This window comes from Syngnathus typhle, linkage group LG7 (assembly GCF_033458585.1).
Source record: "Syngnathus typhle isolate RoL2023-S1 ecotype Sweden linkage group LG7, RoL_Styp_1.0, whole genome shotgun sequence".
Classification (NCBI taxonomy): Eukaryota; Metazoa; Chordata; class Actinopteri; order Syngnathiformes; family Syngnathidae; genus Syngnathus; species Syngnathus typhle.
In genome coordinates this window covers 1209532-1232057 of record NC_083744.1, presented here as the reverse complement: position 1 = coordinate 1232057, position 22526 = coordinate 1209532, and the positions used below count along the sequence as shown (strand labels likewise).

Sequence of the window (22526 nt, the reverse complement as noted above, 5' to 3'; positions counted from 1 at the left end):
TTTGCCTTGTTCCTTTGGTCTCTGCTGTTCATCCTAAAACACAAAGGCGCTCTTTAAGCAATGCGACAGTGAGCGCCCGGCGCGCTGCGGTTGCGCGACCGCACCAAATTAAGCTCCCTGCGCAGTGCGCACTGAGGTCCACTTAAATTTTAGAAAGTACATCAGGACTTTAAAAATATCTTCTAAATTTCAGCGACGGCTCTGTCACACTAATCGACCAGCGCGGTGCAGTTGGGCGGTCGGCGGCGCGCTACGGTTGAGCGTTCTCTCGCGCGCTCTCTCTCTCGCTCTCTCTCGCTCTCGCACACACGCAAACCGGATATCATACGGAGGCCGCCATTACAGATGCGCAGAACGGATGAGCAAGACACGTCAGCTATATAAAGAGCGAGAGTTCAGTTCTCTACCTAAATCCGTATTACAGGTAATATTTTATTTCACAACACTTTGCCTTGTTCCTTTCTTCTCTGCTGTTCACTTCAAACACGCTCCATGCGCACGGAGCGCGGTGGTGCGTTTATGGGCAGTCGGAGAAATCAACGCCAACAAAAAAAAATTACATCCAGCCTAGTTAAGACCATACCAAAGACTATAAAAATGGGACCCATTGCCTCCCTGCGTGTGTGACGATCATTGGGACTTAAAAAAAAAAAAAAAAATTTAAAATTTTTTTTTTAAAAAATTCATAAAAATTGGGTGCGTATTATACATGGGTACAAGCTTTTTTCCAGCATCAGCATGCCATTTTTAGGGGTGCGTACTATACATGGGGGCGCACTATACACGGAAAAAAACGGTAGCATTCTAGTACATTGCAATGTCAATTTGAATTTGGTTAAAAATTCAGCACTGGTCAGTGTACGGAAGACGAGTTAGCAGTCAAACAAGAACATCAGATTCACCAAAAATGGTAGTGTACTCAAATAATTAGAATCCAAAGAAAATGCATTTCACTCAGAATAATTTTCTTATTTGTGTTCTTTTCATTCAAGGTTTCTGTGATTCAAGGCTCCAGCCCCTTTGCAAGTGCCTATGATCTCGACGACATCATGAGGCGCTACCAGGGCCGTAACTGTAAGGTTTAAAATAGCTCATGGTTTTGTTCAATACTGCTGATATTTCATGCATAATATGAATTTTGGACCTAGACAGTTTGCAAAAGCTGTCATACTACTGTCAGTGGATGGACCGTTCACAAGTTCAAACTCTACTAGGCAGCAATTGCCTCCGGCTATACATATTCGAGCTGCCAAGATTAGGTGACTGAGCTCAACAATGTGAACAATCAAAATCATTGATCATTGGGTAATTTGATCATTGACATGTCGTTAATGTATTTATTTGATGCTTCATGATCTTCGGCTATACATACTCGCGCTGCCAAAATTAGAAGATTAAGCACAACGATGTGGACAATCAAAATATTTGACAAATAATTTGATCATCGACGTGCTGCTAATTAATGTACCGTAATTTCTGGACTATAAGACGCACCTGATTATAAGCCGCACCAGCAAAAATTTGAGGCAGATTTAGGTTTTTTTTCATGAATAAGCCGCACCGTACTAAAAGCCGCATGTGCATGGGAGTTATTTACAAAGAAAGACGGTACACAGAAAGCCTTTTTAAAGTTTTAATAACATTAACATTTCTTTCCAAACACTGCCTGTGACGCGGCAGTAATACCGCAGCAACACGGAAATAACAGCTCTAATAGGGCTGGATAAAAGACATACCGGTAAACGTCACTGAGACGCGGCGGTAATAAAATACCAGTAAAAGTCACTGAGAGCCGTCTTCACCTTCCTCCTGTGGACTGAAATCATCGGTCTTCCTCCTCAGTGGATATTAGATCTGCTACCTCAGTAGAAACATTTAAGACACGTTTAAAGACATTTCTACTATATGTCCTTTGTCAATTGTGCACTTATCCGATGTAAGTGACCGGCTCTCCGTTTAAAGCAGTGGTTCCCAAAGTGGGCGGTACGGCCCCCCTGGGGGCGGTGGAAAGCTCTGGGGGGGCGGTGAGGAAGAAAGGGGCGGTAGGGGGGCGGTAGGGGGGCGGCAGTCGATTTGTACACAACACGCACGCCGCTCTGGCCCAGTCAGATACGACAGCATAGCTACAAAAGCAAAAGCTCAGGTTTGTAATTTCAAGCTTGTAATGTTCAGAATTTTATCTTATAATAAAAACCGCATTCTGGCGGTCAACATCATCTTGAGTTCAAGTCAACATGAAATTGGGGACTCGCCAGAACGCGCCGTGTTGTGTTGTGTTGAGCTGGTTAGGGCAATGGTCCCCAACCACCGGGCCGCGGCCCGGTACCGGTCCGTGGGTCACTTGGTACCGGGCCGCCAAGCCGCACAGAATTTTTTTTTATCGACGATCAATTAATTCAGGTCAAGACGCTCGTCCCGGTCACGTGACATGTTTCCCCAGTCGAGCCCGCAAAGCTAATATGTGGCGACAGGCTAACTAACCAGGCAGTGAAGCATTCAAAACTGCTTCAACACATGGAGACCAAGCATCCTGCAATAAAAGACAAACCTTAAATCACTTCGGGTGTCATTGTCTCCGATTACGTCTAGATGGGACCGGCTCGTTTCTGAGAAACAAACTCAGTGCTCCCACTAATTCAACGTAATGGTAATGATATTATAAATGTATTATTTATTTATTTATATAAATGTATTATTTATTTATATAAATGCCGGTCCGCGAAAATATTTCTGACATGTAACCGGCCCGTGGCGCAAAAAAGGTTGGGGACCACTGCCTTAGATCACGTCCGCCACCATTTTCTGTGAATAAATGGAAGAAAATGAATACATGAGAGGGTAAACTTGCTTTTCATACCTTCAATGTTGTCATTTTTGTCTTTAAGTAGGCCTATTTATGAAATGCGATTAGGAGGGGCGCTAGGAATTCACTGGGGAGCCAAAGGGGGCGCCAGCCTGCAAAAGTTTGGGAACCACTGGTTTAAAGGGTAAAATTCTGTACTTTAGCCCCTCTGCAGTAACGCAGTCTGTAGGGGAGACGAGAATTGATTTAAGCCGGACGGAAAGAAGATTCGTTCCGTTGTTCAGGTAACTAATCTATTCTTAGATTAATTCCGTAATTTCCAGATGCCAGTCACGCTGAAATCAACGAAACCCGAGGGTTGAGTAACTACTTTGTCAATACCCAGGATCTCCTCGATCGCGGCCGTTTCAGCGGCTCTTCTTTCCTATAATGATTGGGGCTTTTGTTAAACGCTCGGAATAGATTTAGCTGTCTTTGTTAAGACTGCAGGAACTCGTTTTACATGCAAGTACGCGACACAATATAAAAACAAGAAGGCAAAAATTCAAACAATCAACAGTAAGAGTGATGAATAAATAATAAATAAACAGACAACACAATAAATAAGAGGAGCAAAACGGAGCCAGCAAGCATAGCTCAAAAGTAAAAAACATCATAAACAAAAAGGCACAAACAATAAATAATAACAGTAATAATAAATAATAAGAGCCAGTGTGCATACAGACAGTTCAGACAGTAAAAGTACAGGACGCTACGCAGAACGGGGGAGCGAGTTCAGGATCCTAACAGCCTGGAGTATGAAGCTGTTTGAGAGTCTGGTGGTGCGGGAGGGCAGGCATCTGTACCTCTTCCCAGAGGGCAGAAGCTCGAACAAAGAGTGAGCGGGGTGACTCGCATCACTCACAATCGTGGTCGCCTTGCGGGTGAGATGGGAGGTGTAAATGTCCTTCAAGGAGGGGAGCGAAGCACCAGCAATCTTACCAGCAGTGTTCACTATGCGCTGCAGGGCCTTCAAGTTGTAGTCAGTGCAGCCGCCACCCCAAACAGCAATACAGCTGGAGAGGACGCTCTCAATGGTGCCGCGGTAAAATGCAGTCATGACGGCCGGAGGAGCGCTCGCTCGCCTGAGTTTCCGCAGGAAGTACAGGCGGCGCTGGGCTTTCTTTGCCAGTGATGCGGTGTTGGTGGACCAGGAGAGATCCTCACTGATGTGCACCCCCAGGAACTTGGCGCTGCTCACTCTCTCCACCACAGCACCGTCGATGGTCAGCGGCAGGTGTTGGGTGTGACCCTTCCGGGAGTCCACAACAATCTCCTTGGTCTTGTCGACGTTCAGCAGGAGGTTGTTGTCCCTGCACCACGTGGTCAGAAGGTCAACCTCCAGCCTGTATTGAGTCTCGTCTCCCTCGGTGATGAGACCCACCAGAGTCGTGTCGTCAGCAAACTTCACGATACGGTTGTTGCTGTAGGTTGCAGTGCAGTCATGCGTCAGGAGGGTGAAGAGCAGCGGACTGAGCACGCAGCCTTGGGGGGACCCCGTGCTCAGCGTGATGCTGGCGGAGATTTTGTCGCCAACACGTACTACCTGTGGCCTCTGACAGAGGAAGTCCAGTAGCCAGTTGCAGAGGTAGGTACTGAGGCCCAGCGCGTCAAGTTTGCTGATGAGGCGTTGTGGCACAATGGTGTTGAAGGCAGAACTGAAGTCCACAAACAGCAATCTCACATACGAGTCCCTCCTCTCCAGGTGGGTGAGGGCCGAGTGGAGGGCAGAGCAGATGGCATCCTCAGAAGACCGCTTGGCTCGGTACGCAAACTGGAAGGGGTCAATGGTGGGGGGGAGAACGGATCGGATGTGCTCCATGACAAGCCGCTCAAAGCACTTCATGATGATGGGCGTAAGTGCCACGGGGCGGTAGTCATTGAAGCAGAACGGAGCGGGTTTCTTCGGCACAGGTACGATGGTGGCAGCTTTGAAACACGACGGGACGATGGCCTGCTGCAGGGAAGTGTTAAAGATGTCCGTGAAGACATCCGTCAGCTCACCAGCGCAGTCCTTCAGCGCCCGACCCGGGATGTTGTCAGGGCCCGCCGCCTTACGGATGTTGATGGCGGCAAGCGCCCTCCTCACGCTGTCGGCGGAGAGGCACAGGGGCAGCTCGTGTGAAGGATCAATTGATGAATTTGTTGATCCATACTGGTTGTACACAGTGCTCTGCCAAAATGTTTTAGTACGTTTTAGTACGACTAGTAAATTACAAGGTCACATCGCTTCCCAACATTACGGTAACTGTAGTTAGGGGGCGTCACCGAATAGCTGTTGTACCCACGAGGCTATTTCATTTCAAAATAGGCTGCTCCGTTAATGTTTCAAGTAAATCTACGGATCGATATGGAAGGGAAACATAGGTAAGTAGTACCAATGCGTTAGATCGAACTTTAGTCAGTTCTGATCATTTTATAGGAGATCGTTTGAGAAACGCGATTGTTTACACTTTGCTGAGGCTCATGGGAGATTGCGAGCTGAGGCTCATAGGAAATTGCGGATGGCTAATGCTATAACGATAGCTGCTATACGCGCGAGGCTATTTCATGTCAAAATAGGCTGCTCTGTTAATGTTTCGAGTAAATCTAAGGATTGATATGGAAGGGAAACATAGGTAAGTAGTTCCAATGCGTTAGATCGAACTTTAGTCAGTTCTGATCATTTTATAGGAGATCGTTTGAGAAACGCGATTGTTTACACTTTGCTGAGGCTCATGGGAGATTGCGAGCTGAGGCTCATAGGAAATTGCAGATGGCTAATTCTATAACAATAGCTGCTATACGCGCGAGGCTATTTCGTGTCAAAATAGGCTGCTCTGTTAATGTTTCGAGTGAATCTACGGATCGATATGGAAGGGAAACATAGGTAATAGGGATGCACCGAAATAAAAATTCTTGGCCGAAACCGAAAACGAGGAAACCAAGGCCGAAAACCGAAACACCGAAAGAAATGATTGTCAGTTATTAGAACCACAGCATTTATGGATTTATATTATACATTATATTAATATTATCTTTATAATATTAATATTATTATCTTATATTATATTATATTTATATTTATTTATATATTTATATTTTATTTATATAGCATTTATTTTCAGCATTGCATGTTTTGCACATCGCTATCCGTGGGTCTTTCTCTGAGATAGTGAAATCAGTCCACATCGCAGACATGCTGGCTCTTATCCCGTTTTCCCGCGTGCTGGCTGCGCTGTTTGCTCACGTCATCACAAGTTTCGGCCGTGTTGTTTCGGTGATTTAGGTCTTTCGGCCAAAAACCGAAAATGCACTTTGGGGTCATTTTCGGCCGAAAGTTTTCGGTGGCCGAATTTTCGATGCATCCCTAATAGGTAAGTAGTACCAATGCGTTAGATCGAACTTAAGTCAGTTCCAATGATTTTATAGGAGATCGTTTGAGAAACGCGATTGTTTACAGAGGGCTCGTTGGTTATTGGCTAGTGGGTGCATACCGCAACCCTAGTCAACCTCAGTTTGTTGCAGTAAAGCTTCTATTTTATGCGCCTTATAGTCTCCGGTGCGCCTTATATATGGACAGTTTTAAAATGGGCCGTTCATTGAAGGTGCGCCTTATAATCCGGTGCGCCTAATAGGGCGCAAAATACGGTAAATATTCACCAGTAAATCTTAAATCACAACCCCCCTCAACTCGTTGGGCGCCAAAATGTCAAACACGCACTGCGTTTTGGAGCTGCGAGTAAATATTCATCAGTAAATCTTAAATCACAACCCCCCTCAACTCGTTGGGCGCCAAAATGTCAAACGCACACTTTTTACCAAAGTGTCACCGGCTTCCCATCAAAGGGTTCGACAAGCCGGGGTGAAGGGACTCGTCCGTATCTAACCACCCGAGTTAAATTAATTCTACCAGAATCAATCTACCATTTTTTTCCATGTATAATGCGCCCTCATGTATAATACGCACCCTAAAAATGGCATGTCGATGCTGGAAAAAAGCCTGTACTCATGTATAATACACACCCAAATTTTGACTCTTACTTAAGTCCGTAAACATAAAATTATTTCAGAAGAAAGATCATCTTTGGGAACAACCGGATGTTATTCTGCCGGTCAGTATCACTGCGCATGCAGTAGCAAAGTCGATAGCGAAGAAATATGTGAGACTCTCAACAGGATCACCAATATTTGAGTGATGTTCCAGTTATTTATCACAATTATTTTTTATTATAATAATAATATATATAATATATATAATAATTTATTTATTATTCACAATTGTCATGGTGATCTTTCTGGTGATTTCTTAACTAGGCTGGATGTATTTTTTTTCTTGGCGTTGATTTCTCCGACTGCCCAGAAAGGCACCACCGCGATCAGTTAGGTTAAAATGAAAAGAGAGGAAAGTGACGTGCGGACATGTGAAAAAGGCGGCTCTGTATGGGAGAGAAGTTGAAGAGGAATAAAAACACCAAAACTTGCCCCTCGTCGTGACTCGGAGCCACAACAAAGTTTTCGGATTTGTGTAAGGTACATTGCGACAGCAAACGAGCAGGTGATCGAGCAAGCGTCTGATACGAGAGCATTGTGTTCGTATGGAGCGTGTTTGAAGTGAACAGCAGAGAGGAAAGGAACAAGGCAAAGTGTTGTGAAATAGAATATTACCTGTAATACGCATTTAGGTAGAGAACTGAAGTCTCGCTCTTTATATAGCTGACGTGTCTTGCGCATCCGTTCTGCGCATCTGTAATGGCGGCCTCCGTATGATATCCGGTTTGCGATGGAGATTAAAAAACAAACAATATTTGACAATAACACACCATCAAGGATTGCACCATTGCATCAAACGATGTCGTCAATTGTGAATTTTACTGACTAAGTGTGTTGGGCAGGATGGCTGAATGCGATGCGCGATTGACAACAAACAAGAAGAAAGGTGATTTCAAGTTTTATTTCGAGGGAGATTTTCTTCAAAAATTGTTGTACCCATGTATAATACGCACCCAAGATTTTAGGACAATAAATTAGTTAAGTTTTGCGCTTTATACATGGGAAAAAAACGATAATTTCTATACAACGCCAACCCCTTTCAAGTCATCCGACGCGCGAGCCAAGTAACTCAATTCAAGGCAAGTCGTCTGTATGACCGCGCCGTAATGATGGCTCCCTTCGGTTGTTTGATGATGGTATTACGTTACGGATATTATTTAGATGCCTTTGTTAAGACCTCAAGGATTCGTTAATTTACTAGAGCGCCCTCGCCCTAGCTGAGCTCAAGATAACTACTTCGAACCAGATCTGACAATTCCTGATGTTAAGGATTAAAGCTGTCTTCACTTTAAAAATAATTGAACGGATTTAAAGAATGACTATGATAGGGAATTAAAGACATTTTAAAGTTGTAATTACCGCATATAAAACCATGATCAACATAGTTAATACGGAATAATCAATACCGAATCAAGGCTTAAAAAGAAATTTAATGAATAAGCAAGAAAAAGAATTACAAGTCGAAAAAAACAAAAAAAACAAGACTCACCCACTCAGAACAAAAGAGGAGACTAAAGGTCTAAAATCCTATTTGGTTGAACAAGTCGAGTGATTGGCTCTCCTTTGTTCCAAAATCCGAATTCTGTTTAAAAAGGAGGAAAGGTCTGGCCGTGAGGAGCATAGCCAAAAAAGTAAAATTGGCGTCTTCCCCTTTCTGCCCGGGGCGGCTGTCTCCTCTGCCTTCCTCGAAGCTTAAAATTTGACAAAGTCCAATTCGAAGACTCTGGAAATTCATTTTAGTAGATTTTGGTTTAATCTCAAAAAGAATGAAAAATCCATCTTCGTTCTTTTACTCCGGGCAGCGTCACGGCCATCACCCTGACCAGGAAGAAGCGCCCCCGCTCTGCGTCCGGGCAACCGTTCTCCCCTAGCACACTCAGCCCCCGCCGGGCAAACGGCCTGCTCTGCTCTTCCTCTTTAGCTTCTTTCTTTTTTTCTTCATTCTCTAATACTCCTTCCTCAAAAAGCGCACACACTATACAGCGAGGCCCCGCTCCCACGCCAGCTCTACTATATTTAGCAAACTCTCGAGGCCAGCTTCGCTTCACAAGCCGCTTCCAAAAAGTAGTTGTAGGTTCGAGCTGTCTCCTTTCGAAGCCTTTCCGTGTGCATTCGGAATAGGGACGATACAGCTCTTAGTTACTCAACGGCGCCTTTTGCGTCGCCTCTACTCAGAACACCAATTTGAGAACTCCCGCCTCGCTAATTGATGCTCTCAACGGCGGGATGCACTTTCTGCGTTTCAATGTACCGCCACGCAAGAAACGTGCCCATGTACCGGCCCCTCTAGCTTTCGCAAGTTCTGCCGAATACTCTGCGTACAACATTAACGTTACTTTAAGTAATACCAATGCGTTAGATCGAACTTTAGTCAGTTCCAATGATTTTATAGGCGATCGTTTGAGAAACGCGATTGTTTACAGAGGGCTCGTTGGTTATTGGCTAGTGGGTGCATACCGCAACCCTAGTCAACCTCAGTTTGTTGCAGTAAAGCTTCTATTTTATGCGCCTTATAGTCTCCGGTGCGCCTTATATATGGACAAAGTTTTAAAATGGGCCGTTCATTGAAGGTGCGCCTTATAATCCGGTGCGCCTAATAGGGCGCAAAATACGGTAAATATTCACCAGTAAATCTTAAATCACAACCCCCCTCAACTCGTTGGGCGCCAAAATGTCAAACGCGCACTGCGTTTTGGAGCTGCGAGTAAATATTCATCAGTAAATCTTAAATCACAACCCCCCTCAACTCGTTGGGCGCCAAAATGTCAAACGCACACTTTTTACCAAAGTGTCACCGGCTTCCCATCAAAGGGTTCGACAAGCCGGGGTGAAGGGACTCGTCCGTATCTAACCACCCGAGTTAAATTAATTCTACCAGAATCAATCTACCATTTTTTTCCATGTATAATGCGCCCTCATGTATAATACGCACCCTAAAATTGGCATGTCGATGCTGGAAAAAAGCCTGTACTCATGTATAATACACACCCAAATTTTGACTCTTACTTAAGTCCGTAAACATAAAATTATTTCAGAAGAAAGATCATCTTTGGGAACAACCGGATGTTATTCTGCCGGTCAGTATCACTGCGCATGCAGTAGCAAAGTCGATAGCGAAGAAATATGTGAGACTCTCAACAGGATCACCAATATTTGAGTGATGTTCCAGTTATTTATCACAATTATTTATTATTATAATAATAATATATATAATATATATAATAATTATTTAATTATTATTCACAATTGTCATGGTGATCTTTCTGGTGATTTCTTAACTAGGCTGGATGTATTTTTTTTCTTGGCGTTGATTTTTCCGACTGCCCAGAAAGGCACCACCGCGATCAGTTAGGTTAAAATGAAAAGAGCGGAAAGTGACGTCCGGACATGTGAAAAAGGCGGCTCTGTATGGGAGAGAAGTTGAAGAGGAATAAAAACACCCTTGGAAACCAAAACTTGCCCCTCGTCGTGACTCGGAGCCACAACAAAGTTTTCGGATTTGTGTAAGGTACATTGCGACAGCAAACGAGCAGGTGATCGAGCAAGCGTCTGATACGAGAGCATTGTGTTCGTATGGAGCGTGTTTGAAGTGAACAGCAGAGAGGAAAGACTCTGGAAATTCATTTTAGTAGATTTTGGTTTAATCTCAAAAAGAATGAAAAATCCATCTTCGTTCTTTTACTCCGGGCAGCGTCACGGCCATCGCCCTGACCAGGAAGAAGCGCGCCGGCTCTGTGTCCGGGCAACATATTTATAGGCTTCTGGCATTACCTCATCGTAATATGTAGGTGCACCACTGGTTGTCTTGGCTACCTTGCTTCAAGCACCAACCACTGCGCCTGACCGCAGTCCGTCACCGGATGCAGATCTTTCCTGTTTTGCTCGTTATTTCTTTCTCTATTAGCCCTTAATGTCTCATCTCAACTTAATACATTCAGGTATGGATGGAACACCAATGTTAAATACAGGTTGTACAAAACATTGCAACATGAATCACATATATCTTGTCTACTAAACATCAACCTAAACGCATAATAGTACTTAACACAATAATGGGTTCCTCCAACTTAAACACATATATTGATATTCCTCAAGCTGTTACATCTTATAATTATGGCATAGAAAACTCATATTCCAAAATTGTGCGTTGCTACGTATTTGAAAAGGTCGTGTCCTCCCAATTGCTAACAATTTAATTTAGTAGATTTGTTAATTTCCATCAGGTCACCCCTATGTCAAGCTTTAACACCATCTCCTGGTGAAATTTTGAACTAGATGTTTTGGGATAGCCAATGTGCCTGGGCCAAATTCAATACCTAATTTTACACCATCTCGTACCACCATGCCACTTAAAGTTAAAGTCCCAATGATCGTCACACACACATCTGGATGTGGTGAAATTTGTCCTCTGCATTTAACCCATCCCCGTGTGATCTTAATCCATCCCCTGGGGGAGAGAGGAGCAGTAAGCAGCAGTTGTGCCGCGCTCGGGAATCATTTGGTGATCTAACCCCCCAATTCCAACCCTTAATGTTGAGTGCCAAGCAGGGAGGCAATGGGTCCCATTTTTATATTCTTTGGTGTGACTCAGCCGGGGTTTGAACCCACAACCTTCCAGTCTCAGGGCGGACACTCTACCACTAGCTCACTGAGCTGGCCTTTGTTACACCATCTTGTACCACCATGCCACTTGACAGTACAAATGTTCTTTATATGTTTATATCGATTGTATATTTATTGTATGAAATTGTTCTTTAAAATTATTTTTTAACTCAACATTTTATTTCAGTGACCACGGTACTTTCCTGTCCCACACTGGTTTGGACTACTGGACGGGCTGCTGGTTCTCCTTTCCATCTTATTGCAGACATTCACTACCCTACGGAGGTCATTAGATATCCTTTCATAAATAGTATACTTGATCTAAGTTTTTTTTTATTCTTATGCAATTACCATCAAATCTGTTTGTTTAACAGCATTATACAAAATTAATTTATAATGTGTGAACGTGTGCATCGTAATTACTTCTTTGACTGTTTGCCTTCACCTATTATCCTGGCTTCTGGGAAACCATCAAGTTTGCCTGGATCCAGTATGTCAGCATTCTTCTGATCTTTCTCTGGGTCTTTGAACGAATCCAGACATTTGTTTTTCAGAACCAAGTTTTAACCACTGTCCCCATAACTATTGAAAAACCTCACCAGCCTTGATAATGTGTGACACTAATCATTTCATTAAATTAGTGAAATTAATGCACGTGGGGTAAGCACTGTTCGGGGGCTAAATAAGGACTAGTGTGTTTAATATTGATTAAATAATATATCTGATATGTGCAGTATTTTCCCCCCGTTCCTTTTAAAGAATAACTAGTTTTGTTTAGAGAAGGCACCACGACAAATAAAAACTATATTCTGCCTCCCGTCATACAACACATTGTGGTTGCATCCATCCTGTAATTTAACGAGATTTTGCAGAAAATTGTTTCAATCAAAGAATCAGCTAAACTTTTTTGCAAATGTTTTGAAAAAAACATCCATCCATTTTCTGAACCGCATTATCCTTACGGGGGTTGGTGGGGTGCTGGAACCTTTCCCAGTAGTCTTTGGACAGTAGGCAAGGTACACCCGGAAATCGCCACCATCCAATCTCGCAGACAAACAACCATTCACATTCATATTCACTCGTATGGGCAATTTGAAGCGGTCAGTTGTCCTGCCATGCATGCTTTTGTAATGATGGAGGAAACCGCAGTACCTTGCACTTGTGAATTGTGAGGCGGACGTGCTAACCAGGGGGCTGAAAACCTCCATAGCTGAAACAAAGTTCTCTACGTGTCAAAGTTAAGTCAAATTTAATTATAAAGCCCTTAATGACAAAATGGTCTCACCGTTGACAAATATTGAGGACATTCCCTGATCTTAACCCCACAAGAGGGCAAGGAATACTAAAAAAAGTCCGCCGGGAATAAAGAAAAAAAACATTGGGAAAGGGCCGCGGATGGGAAGAATCCTCCTCCCATTATGACCAGGCTGGAGCTCGAATTGAAAATACTGTAGAACCTGCAGATCTTTTGTTTTTGCTCTCCCGATCACTAAAAGACCAGTGTATTTTGAACTAAGGTTCCGGAAAAGAGCATATGGTACTAAAAACATCAATTATATCCATTTGATGGTGCTGCTATTTCGCCCTGCACTGACCCCGTGGTGGCGACTGAGACTGGATAGGGCTCACTATGTCAATTTCAGTCTTAAGCAGGAGTCTGTTGGGAAATATGTCAAATATTATCATTAGATTCTATGTATCTAAGTGTGGAAGATCTTCCAGTATGTGACAGTTTGACCTTGTGCTCATGACTTGGGAGCGTGTGGCTGGCTAAGGAGCACATGACTGGAGTCATGAGTTGCGTCAAACAATAAACTCCTTGGTTAGCTAGTCATGAGTAGATCATGAGATGGCTGAAGCAGACAAATGTCTTGGTTTAAGTAAAATCATGAGTGCGCCATGAGACGTATGCATCCCGTGCGCACCAAGATTACGTCTTTGATAAACTAAAGTCATGAGACGACCATACTGCTCTTTTCAACAATAACATCCCTGTTTTATTGAAGTCGTCAGAGTATCATGAGATGTCCCGTACTGTTTAAGAAGCTATGCATTTGTGTAAACTCCACCCATTAAGATGTTGACAACTTGAACTCAATAAAAGGCAGAGCTAACTCTAGGGAGAGCGCGGTTCGGGCCACACATCTTGTGTGTGTGTCTCGGGCGCCCTCCTGCAGGAGGCCTGATGAAGATAACTCCAGGTCTGACGAAATTCTTTGTGTAAAATGTTGATGAACCCAACATTTCTTGGGGGATCGTCCAGGATCCCAAGAAATCTGCTCGCTAATTCGAGTAGTGTTGAAGACGCCGAAATCTGTGCACGGCTGGAAAAAAGCCCCGGGGAGCGACCTTCATCCACCAGGCCCGGCTAAGTCCAGTTCAGCCCCTCTCGGCGGCGACGATTAACGGGAATCTTCGGAGAAGTCTTTCGCAGACCCAGTAAGTCTCTTCATTGTGTTGAAAAACTCCACGGGACAAACGTGTGAATGTGTGTGGATGGTAAAACATCACTTGATATTGTGTTGCATGTAACATAGTGGGAAGAGATAAGGAATTTCTGCGGAAGCACAGGCCAGAATTCCTCACCAGGAAACTGGTCAAAGAAGGAATTACCAAAGGAAGTCATTATTCATCCATCCATTTTCTTCCGGTTATCCAGGGTCGGGTCACGGGGGCAGCAGCTTTAGGAGGGACTCCCAGACTTTCCTCTCCCCAGCCACTTCATCCAGCTCATCCCGGGGGATACCAAGCCGTTCCCAGGCCAGCTGAGAGACATAGTCTCTCCAGCTCGTCCTGGGTCGACCACGGGGTCTCTTACCGGTGGGACATGCCCGGAACACCACCCCAGGGAAGCGTCCAGGAGGCATCCTGATGAGATGCCCAAGCCACCTCATCTTGCTCCTCTCAACGTGGAGGAGCAGTGGCTCTACTCCGAGTCTCTCCCGGATGACCGAGCTTCTCACCTTATCTCTAAGAGAGAGCCTGGACACCCTGCAGAGGAAACTCGTTTTGGCTGCTTGTATCCAGGATGTCATTCTGTCGGTCACGATGCATAGCTCGTGACCATAGGTGAGGGTAGGAGCGCAGATCAACCGATAAATTGAGAGCTTTGTCTTTTGGCTCAGCTCTCTCTTCACCACGACGGTACAGAGTCCGCATTACTGCCAACGCTGCACCGATCCGCCTGTCGATCTCGCGCTCCATCCTGCCCTTACTTGTGAACAAGACCCCAAGATATTTGAACTCCTCCACTTCCACCCTTTTCAGACCATGGACCATGAACTCGGATTTGGAGGTGCTGACCCTCATCCCGACCACTTCACACTCGGCTGTGAACCGCTCCAGTGAGAGCTGGAGATTACGGCTTGAAGAAGCCAACAGCACCACGTTGTCTGCGAAAAGCAGAGACGCAATGCTGATATCCCCAAACCAGACACCCTCAACGCCTCGGCTGCGCCTAGAAATTCTGTCCATAAAAGTTATGAACAGAATCGGTGACAAAGGGCAGCCTTAGGCAGATATATGATGGCGCCGCGGATGGCAGCCACGGTGAGTCGCTCTCTGTTTCTTTGTCTTATTTTGTGTGGTTTTTGTGTCCTCTGCTGTCCATCCCGGATCACTTTTACCAGAGAAGCGCTGTTGAACATCAGACAGTTTTCTGGTATTTTCTCTAACGTTCTCTCCGATTCAAACTGTTTGTCGGAGATTCTAGCCAGAGCGGCGGTGCTATACAAGCTAGGGCGACGACGGCGGCGCGGAAAACGAGCCGGAGCACTCGTAAGGCTGAGGCAGAGAGAGTTCCGTTCTGCCCTACCGTCAATTCATCTGGCGAATGTCCGCTCCCTGGCGAACAAGATGGACTGCTCTTCACTTCAGCAGATCCGCCGCGCTGTGCTTTGTTGAAACGTGGCTCAGCAAACGAACCTCCTACCACGCCGTGGAGCTAGCGGGGTTTCGGCTGACTCGTCCAGATCGCAGCGCGGAGCTTTCCGGAAAATCAAAGGGAGGTGGTCTCTGTTTCTACATTAATGAACGTTGGTGTACTGATGTCACCGTGTTGAAAGAGTTTTGCAGCCCTCTCCTAGAAACACTTTTCATAAACTGCCGGCCGTTCTATTCACCACGGGAGTTCTCCTCGATCGTCATGGCGGCTGTTTACATTCCACCACACGCACGTGCGAGTGAAGCCACGCAGATGCTGGCTGACCAGGTAACAGACATGGAGAAACTTCTACCAAATTCACTAATCATTGTTCTGGGTGATCTTAACAGGGCGAACCTCGCACACAAACTCCCCAGATACAGACAGCACGTAACGTGTCCCACCAGAGGGGCACAGACTCCGGACCACTGCTCCGCCATGACCAAGGATGCATACCACTCTGCGGCTCGTGCAGCTTTAGGACTCTCGGACCACTGTCTAGTTCATCTGATCCCGGCCTACAGGCAGAAACTAAAAACTTCTAAGCCTGTGGTGAGGACTATGAGGAAGTGGACAGTGGAGTCAAGGCAGGACCTCCAAGCCTGCTTTGACTGCACCGATTGGGGAGTTTTCGAAGCCGCAACTTCAGACTTGCATGAACTCACTGACACTATCACATCATACATCAGTTTTCGTGAGGATCTGTGTGTGCAGACTAAGATCTTCTGCACGTACAACACTGACAAACCTTAGTTTACACCGAACCTCAGGAGGTTGCGCAAAGTCAAGGAGGAGGCCTACAGGAGCAGCAACCGCCACCTGTTCAAGCAGACCAGAAACACACTGAACCGAGAGGTCAGGAAAGCCAGGAGGTGTTATGGGGAGAACCTGAAAAGACACCTCTCTGCCAATCCTGATCCCTCAACAGTGTGGAAAGGTCTGCAGAGCATCACGGGCTACAAGAAATGAACCCCCCGTCCTGTGGAGAGCCCAAGGCTTGCTAACCAGCTAAACAGGTTCTACTGCAGGTTTGATCGGTCCTCCCACACAACGGGACTTCCTGCAGCACAATCAACATACTGTCAAACGGGCACTTTTTATCGAAGTGCCTCCGGCTCCCCAGTAACGGGTTCAATAAGTTGGGGCGAAGGGACTCGTCCGTAGCTGACCACCCGAGTTAAATTAATTCTACCAGAATCAATCAAATTTCTATACAACGCTAACCCCTTTCAAGTCATCCGACGCTCGAGCCGAGTAACTCAATTCAAGGCAAGTCGTCTGTATGACCACGCCGTAATGATGGCTCCCTTCGGTTGTTTGATGATGGTATTACGTTACGGATATTATTTAGATGCCTTTGTTAAGACCTCAAGGATTCGTTAATTTACTAGAGCGCCCTCGCCCTAGCTGAGCTCAAGATAACTACCGTTTTTTTCCGTGTATAGTGCGCAAAATTTAACTAATTTATTGTCCTAAAATCTGGGGTGCGCATTATACATGGGTACAAAAAAATTTTTTAATTTTTTTTTTAATTTTTTTTTTTTTTTTTTTTAAGTCCCAATGATCGTCACACACGCAGGGAGGCAATGGGTCCCATTTTTATAGTCTTTGGTATGGTCTTAACTAGGCTGGATGTAATTTTTTTTGGTGGCGTTGATTTCTCCGACTGCCCGTAAACGCACCACCGCGCACGGGAAAGAGGCGTCTCTGTATGGGAGAGACGTTGAAGAGGAATAAAAACACCCTTGGAAACCAAAACTTGCCCCTCGTCGTGACTCGGAGCCGCAACAAATGTTTCGGATTTGTGTAGGGTACATTGTGAGACAGCAAACGAGCAGGTGATCGAGCAAGCCTTGTCTGATACGAGAGCATTGCGGTCGCATGGAGCGTGTTTGAAGTGAACAGCAGAGAAGAAAGGAACAAGGCAAAGTGTTGTGAAATAAAATATTACCTGTAATATGGATTTAGGTAGAAAACTGAACTCTCGCTCTTTATATAGCTGACGTGTCTTGCGCATCCGTTCTGCGCATCTGTAATGGCGGCCTCCGTATGATATCCGGTTTGCGTGTGTGCGAGAGCGAGAGAGAGCGAGGGAGAGAGCGCGAGAGAGAACGCTCAACCGTAGCGCGCCGCCGACCGCCCAACTGCACCGCGCTGGTCGATTAGTGTGACAGAGCCGTCGCTGAAATTTAGAAGATATTTTTAAAGTCCTGATGTACTTTCTAAAATTTAAGTGGACCTCAGTGCGCACTGCGCAGGGAGCTTAATTTGGTGCGGTCGCGCAACCGCAGCGCGCCGGGCGCTCACTGTCGCATTGCTTAAAGAGCGCCTTTGTGTTTTAGTCTTAACACCAAAGGAACAAGGCAAAGTGTTGTGAAATAAAATATTACCTGTAATACGCATTTTGTTATTTGCTGATTGAAACTGCTAATTAAACTGTAAATTGAAACTAATAGGAAGAAAACAACTCTCGCTCTTTATATAGCTGACGTGTCTTGCGCATCCGTTCTGTGCATTTTATTTCACAACACTTTGCCTTGTTCCTTTCTTCTCTGCTGTTCACTTCAAACACGCTCCATGCGACCGCAATGCTCTCGTATCAGACAAGGCTTGCTCGATCACCTGCTCGTTTGCTGTCTCACAATGTACCCTACACAAATCCGAAACATTTGTTGCGGCTCCGAGTCACGACGAGGGGCAAGTTTTGGTTTCCAAGGGTGTTTTTATTCCTCTTCAACGTCTCTCCCATACAGAGCCGCCTCTTTCCAGTGCGCGGTGGTGCGTTTACGGGCAGTCGGAGAAATCAACGCCAACAAAAAAAATTACATCCAGCCTAGTTAAGACCATACCAAAGACTATAAAAATGGGACCCATTGCCTGCCTGCGTGTGTGACGATCATTGGGACTTAAAAAAAAAAAAAAAAAAAAAAAATTTAAAAATTCATAAAAATTGGGTGCGTATTATACATGGGTACAAGCTTTTTTCCAGCATCAGCATGCCATTTTTAGGGGTGCGTACTATACATGGGGGCGCACTATACACGGAAAAAAACGGTACTTCGAACCAGATCTGACAATTCCTGATGTTAAGGATTAAAGCTGTCTTCACTTTAAAAAGAATTGAACGGATTTAAAGAATGACTATAATAGGGAAATAAAGACATTTTAAAGTTGCAATTACTGCATATAAAACCATGCTCGACATAGATAATACGAAATAATCGATACCGAATTAAGGCTCAAGAAGAGATTTAATGAATAAGCAAGAAAAAAAATTGCAAGTCGAAATAACAAAATAACAAGACTCACCCACACGGAACAAGAGAGGGGACTAAAGGTCTAAAATCCTATTTGGTTGAACAAGTCGAGTGATCGGCTCTCCTTTGTTCCAAAATCCGAATTCTGTTTAAAAAAGAGGAAAGGTCTGGCCATGAGGAGAAAGTAAAAGTGCCGACTTCCCCTTTCTGCCCGGTGGCTTTCTCCCCTGCTTTCCTCGAAGCTTAAAATTTGACAAAGTCCAATTCGAAGACTCTGGAAATTCATCTTAGTAGATTTTGGTTCAATCTCAAAAAGAATGCAAAATCCATCTTCGTTCTTTTACTCCGGGCAGCGTCACGGCCATCGCCCTGACTAGGAAGAAGCGCCCCCGCTCTGTGTCCGGGCAACCTATTTATAGGCTTCTGGCATTAGCTCATCGGAATTACATCATCCGGCCAGTGAGGTGGCCTTCCTGGAAGTTTCTGGAAGTTTTGAGAATGTTCCTTAGCTGATGCCTGTCCAGGCCAGCTAGAAACCACTGGTTGTCTTGGCAACCTTGCTTCAAGCAGCAATCACCGGAAACAGATGTTTCCTGTTTTGCTCGTTCTTTACATTTAGTATTAGCCCTTAAGTCTCCTCTCAACTTAATGCATTCAGGTATAGACGGAACACCAATGTTAAATACAGGTTGGACAAAACATTGCAACATGAATCACATATATCTTGTCTAATAAAGATCAATCTCAACACATAATAGTACTTAACACAATAATGGGTTCTTCCAACCTAAACACATATCTTGATATTGCTCAAGCTGTTGCATCTTAAAATTATGGGATAGCAAATTCATATTCCAAAATTGTGCGTTGCTACGTGTTTGAACAGGTCGTGTCCTCCCAATTGCTAACTATTTGATTTATTAGATTTGTTAATTTCCATCAGGTCACCCCTATTTCAAGCTTTAACACCATCTCCTGGTGAAATTATGAACTACTACATGTTTTGGGATAGCCAATGTGCCTGGGCCAAATTCACTACCTAATTTTACACCATCTCGTACCACCATGTCACTTGACAATACTCACCTCTCCCCACAACTGCTCTGTCCACACCTCTATCATCGTTGTCACCCACTCTCTCTCTTGCAGAGGCCGCGCCCGCTCTCCAGATCCGCGAGGAGGAAGTGCGCCAGATGTTCCGGAGACAAAAGACCAGGAAGGCACCGGGCCCAGACGGCGTGTCACCTTCCTGCTTGGAAGTCTGCGCTGAGCAGCTGGCGCCCACCTTTCCACGGATCTTCAACCGTTCTCTGGAGCTGTGTGAGGTGCCCTCGTGCTTCAAGAGCTCTACCATCGTTCCAGTGGCCAAGAAGCCCGCCATCACAGGTTTGAATGACTATAGACCTGTCGCAATGACATCTGTGGTCATGAAATCTTTTGGGAGGTTATGCTGAACCACCTGAAGGATGTCACGGGCCCCCTGCTTGACCCCCACCAGTTTGCCTACCGGGCAAACACGTCAGTGGATGATGCGGTCAACATGGGACTACACTAACTCCTGCAGCACCTGGACACCCCAGGAACGTACGCCAGGATTCTGTTCGTGGACTTCAGCTCGGCGTTCAACACCATCGCTCCTGACATCCTCCAACAGAAGCTCATCCAGCTTGCAGTGCCTGCCTCCACCTGTCAGTGGATCACCAGCTTCCTGACGAACAGGAGACAGCGTGTGAGGCTGGGGGGCATCACATCTGACACCCGGACCACCAATACTGGAGCCCCTCAGGGGTGCGTCCTCTCCCCACTGCTCTTCTCTCTCTACACCAATGATTTCTCCTCAGGTGACTCTCCTGTGAAGCTCCTGAAGTATGCAGACGACACCACTCATCGGACTGATCCAGGACGGTGATGAGACTGCGTACAGACAGGAGGTGGAGCGGCTGGTCCACTGGTGCAGCCAAAACCACCTGGAGCTGAACCCGCTCAAGACGGTGGAGATGACACTGGACTTCAGGCGAGACCCTTCACCACTTTTACCCCTCACTATTCGCAGTAATACTATTCTCTCCACAGACACCTTCAAGTTCCTGGGAACCACAATCTCTCGGGACCTGAAATGGACCGACCACATAGACTCTGTCCGGAAGAAGGCCCAGCAGAGGCTGTACTTCCTGAGACAGCTCAAAAAGTTCAACCTGCCGCGAGAGCTTCTGAAAACCTTCTACACTGCCATCATCCAGTCTGTCCTCTGCACCTCCATCACTGTCTGGTTTGGATCGGCCTCCAAACAAGACAAGCACAGACTGCAACGGACAATCAGGACTGCAGAAAAGATCATTGGAATCAACCTCCCATCTATCCAAGCTTGTACCTGTCCAGGACCAGGAAACGTGCAAGGAACATCTCTACAGACCCTTCTCACCCAGGTTGCAGTCTGTTTGAACTACTCCCCTCCGGACGGCGTAATAGAGCTCGGTACGCCAAAACCAGCAGACACAGAGACAGCTTCTTCCCCCAGGCTGTTGCTCTGGTGAACTCACACCACTCTTAAGATAAGATAAGATAAGATAATCCTTTATTATTCCCTCAATGGGGAAACTCCTGTGTTAGCAGCAGTACACTTAACATATACACACACACACACGCATGCGGGGAAGGGGGTAAAGATTTTAAGAAGTAGAAGGTATATATAATTAAAAAAAATATGGACAGTGTATACAAAATACTGGAAATATACAGTGGAGATAAAAAAATATTAGATAAAAAAATAGTGCAAAAAAAGTGCAAAGAAAGCAGGTAAAAGAGTGTGAGGTAGACAGATATTGCACATAGTGTGATTGCACATATGGTTATTGCACGTTATTGCATGTTATTTTGTCCGTTAGCTACGATGGTCGGCCTGGTTGTACAGTCTGATGGCAGCAGGGAGGAAGGACCTGCGATGCCTCTCGGTGGTGCATCGTGGGTGACGAAGCCGGTCGCTGATGGAGCTCTCCAGGGCTCTGACAGTCTCATGAAGGGGGTGGAAGACATTGTCCATGATGGAGGACAGCTTAGCCACCATCCTCCTCTCCCCCACCACCTCCACCCGGTCCAGACTGCAGCCCAGGACAGCGCCGGCTTTCTTCACCACCTTGTCCAGCCTCTTCCTCTCCGCTGCAGTGATGCCGCTGCTCCAGCAGACCAGAGTCTCAGAGTCATTACTGTGCAATAACATCCTGCTCTCCACACCTTTTTTTAATTTGTCTACACTGTTTGTACTATGTGTCCTCTCTGCATCCATTGCAGCCTGGTCATCCTGGAAGAGGGACCTTCCCATCTGTGGTCTCGTCTCAAGGTTTCTCATTTCCCCTAGCTGGAGTTTTGAGTTTTTCCTTGCCCTTTTGGGAGTTTAAGATCAGGGGATGTTTGAGAATATTTGCCATTTTCCACATGTTCTGAGTGTTGTTAGTCACCTAAATGTTGAACAGAGGGTGTGATTTACCAAAGTCAAATTCCTTGTTTGGGACGCTCAAACATGGCGAATAAAAACTCTTGAATCTTGAATCTTGAACCTTCGTTCCAACCCTCACTGGGAATGAATCCGACTTACTGTCGGAAATGCAGACCAAACTCTGGCATCGGTGATACAGGGAGCGAACCAGTTGGCTCAGCACCCTGTACTCCCGAAGCACCCTCCACAGAAATTCCCGAGGGACACGGTCGAACACCTTCTCTAAGTCCATAAAACACATGTGGACTGGTTGAGCGAACTCCAATGCCCCCTTGAGGATCCTGCCGAGGATGTAGAGCTGGTCCACTGTTCCACGGCCAGGACGAAAGCCACACTGCTCCTACTGATTCAGAGGTTCGACCTCCCGACGGACCCTCT

At 45.6% G+C, this 22526-nt stretch overlaps 2 protein-coding genes across 3 annotated transcripts in view; both read left to right on the top strand.

Annotated features, from left to right (window-relative positions):
- The window catches only part of tmem231 (transmembrane protein 231), a 79039-nt gene extending 65368 nt beyond the window's left edge, over window positions 1-13671 (top strand). The window contains exons 5-7 of the mRNA XM_061283684.1: window positions 993-1074; window positions 11664-11769; window positions 11922-13671. Of these exons, the coding sequence (XP_061139668.1) occupies window positions 993-1074; window positions 11664-11769; window positions 11922-12084 (351 nt within the window). The 3' untranslated portion in view covers window positions 12085-13671. The remainder of the gene's footprint in view (window positions 1-992; window positions 1075-11663; window positions 11770-11921) is intronic.
- Window positions 13672-13773: 102 nt separating this feature from the next.
- LOC133157277 (uncharacterized) lies at window positions 13774-22201 on the top strand. Of its 2 annotated transcripts, none has more exons than XM_061283682.1 (4): window positions 13774-13915; window positions 14136-15950; window positions 19805-20041; window positions 20154-22201. In XM_061283682.1, the coding sequence occupies exons 2-4, from the start codon at window positions 15309-15311 to the stop codon at window positions 20208-20210; spliced, it is 936 nt and encodes a 311-aa protein (XP_061139666.1). In that variant the 5' UTR covers window positions 13774-13915; window positions 14136-15308; the 3' UTR covers window positions 20211-22201. The 2 variants fall into 2 exon arrangements, with proteins under 2 accessions (XP_061139666.1, XP_061139665.1); XM_061283681.1 differs by having other exon boundaries at window positions 13826-15025; window positions 15189-15950.
- The last annotated feature ends 325 nt before the right edge of the window (window positions 22202-22526 follow it).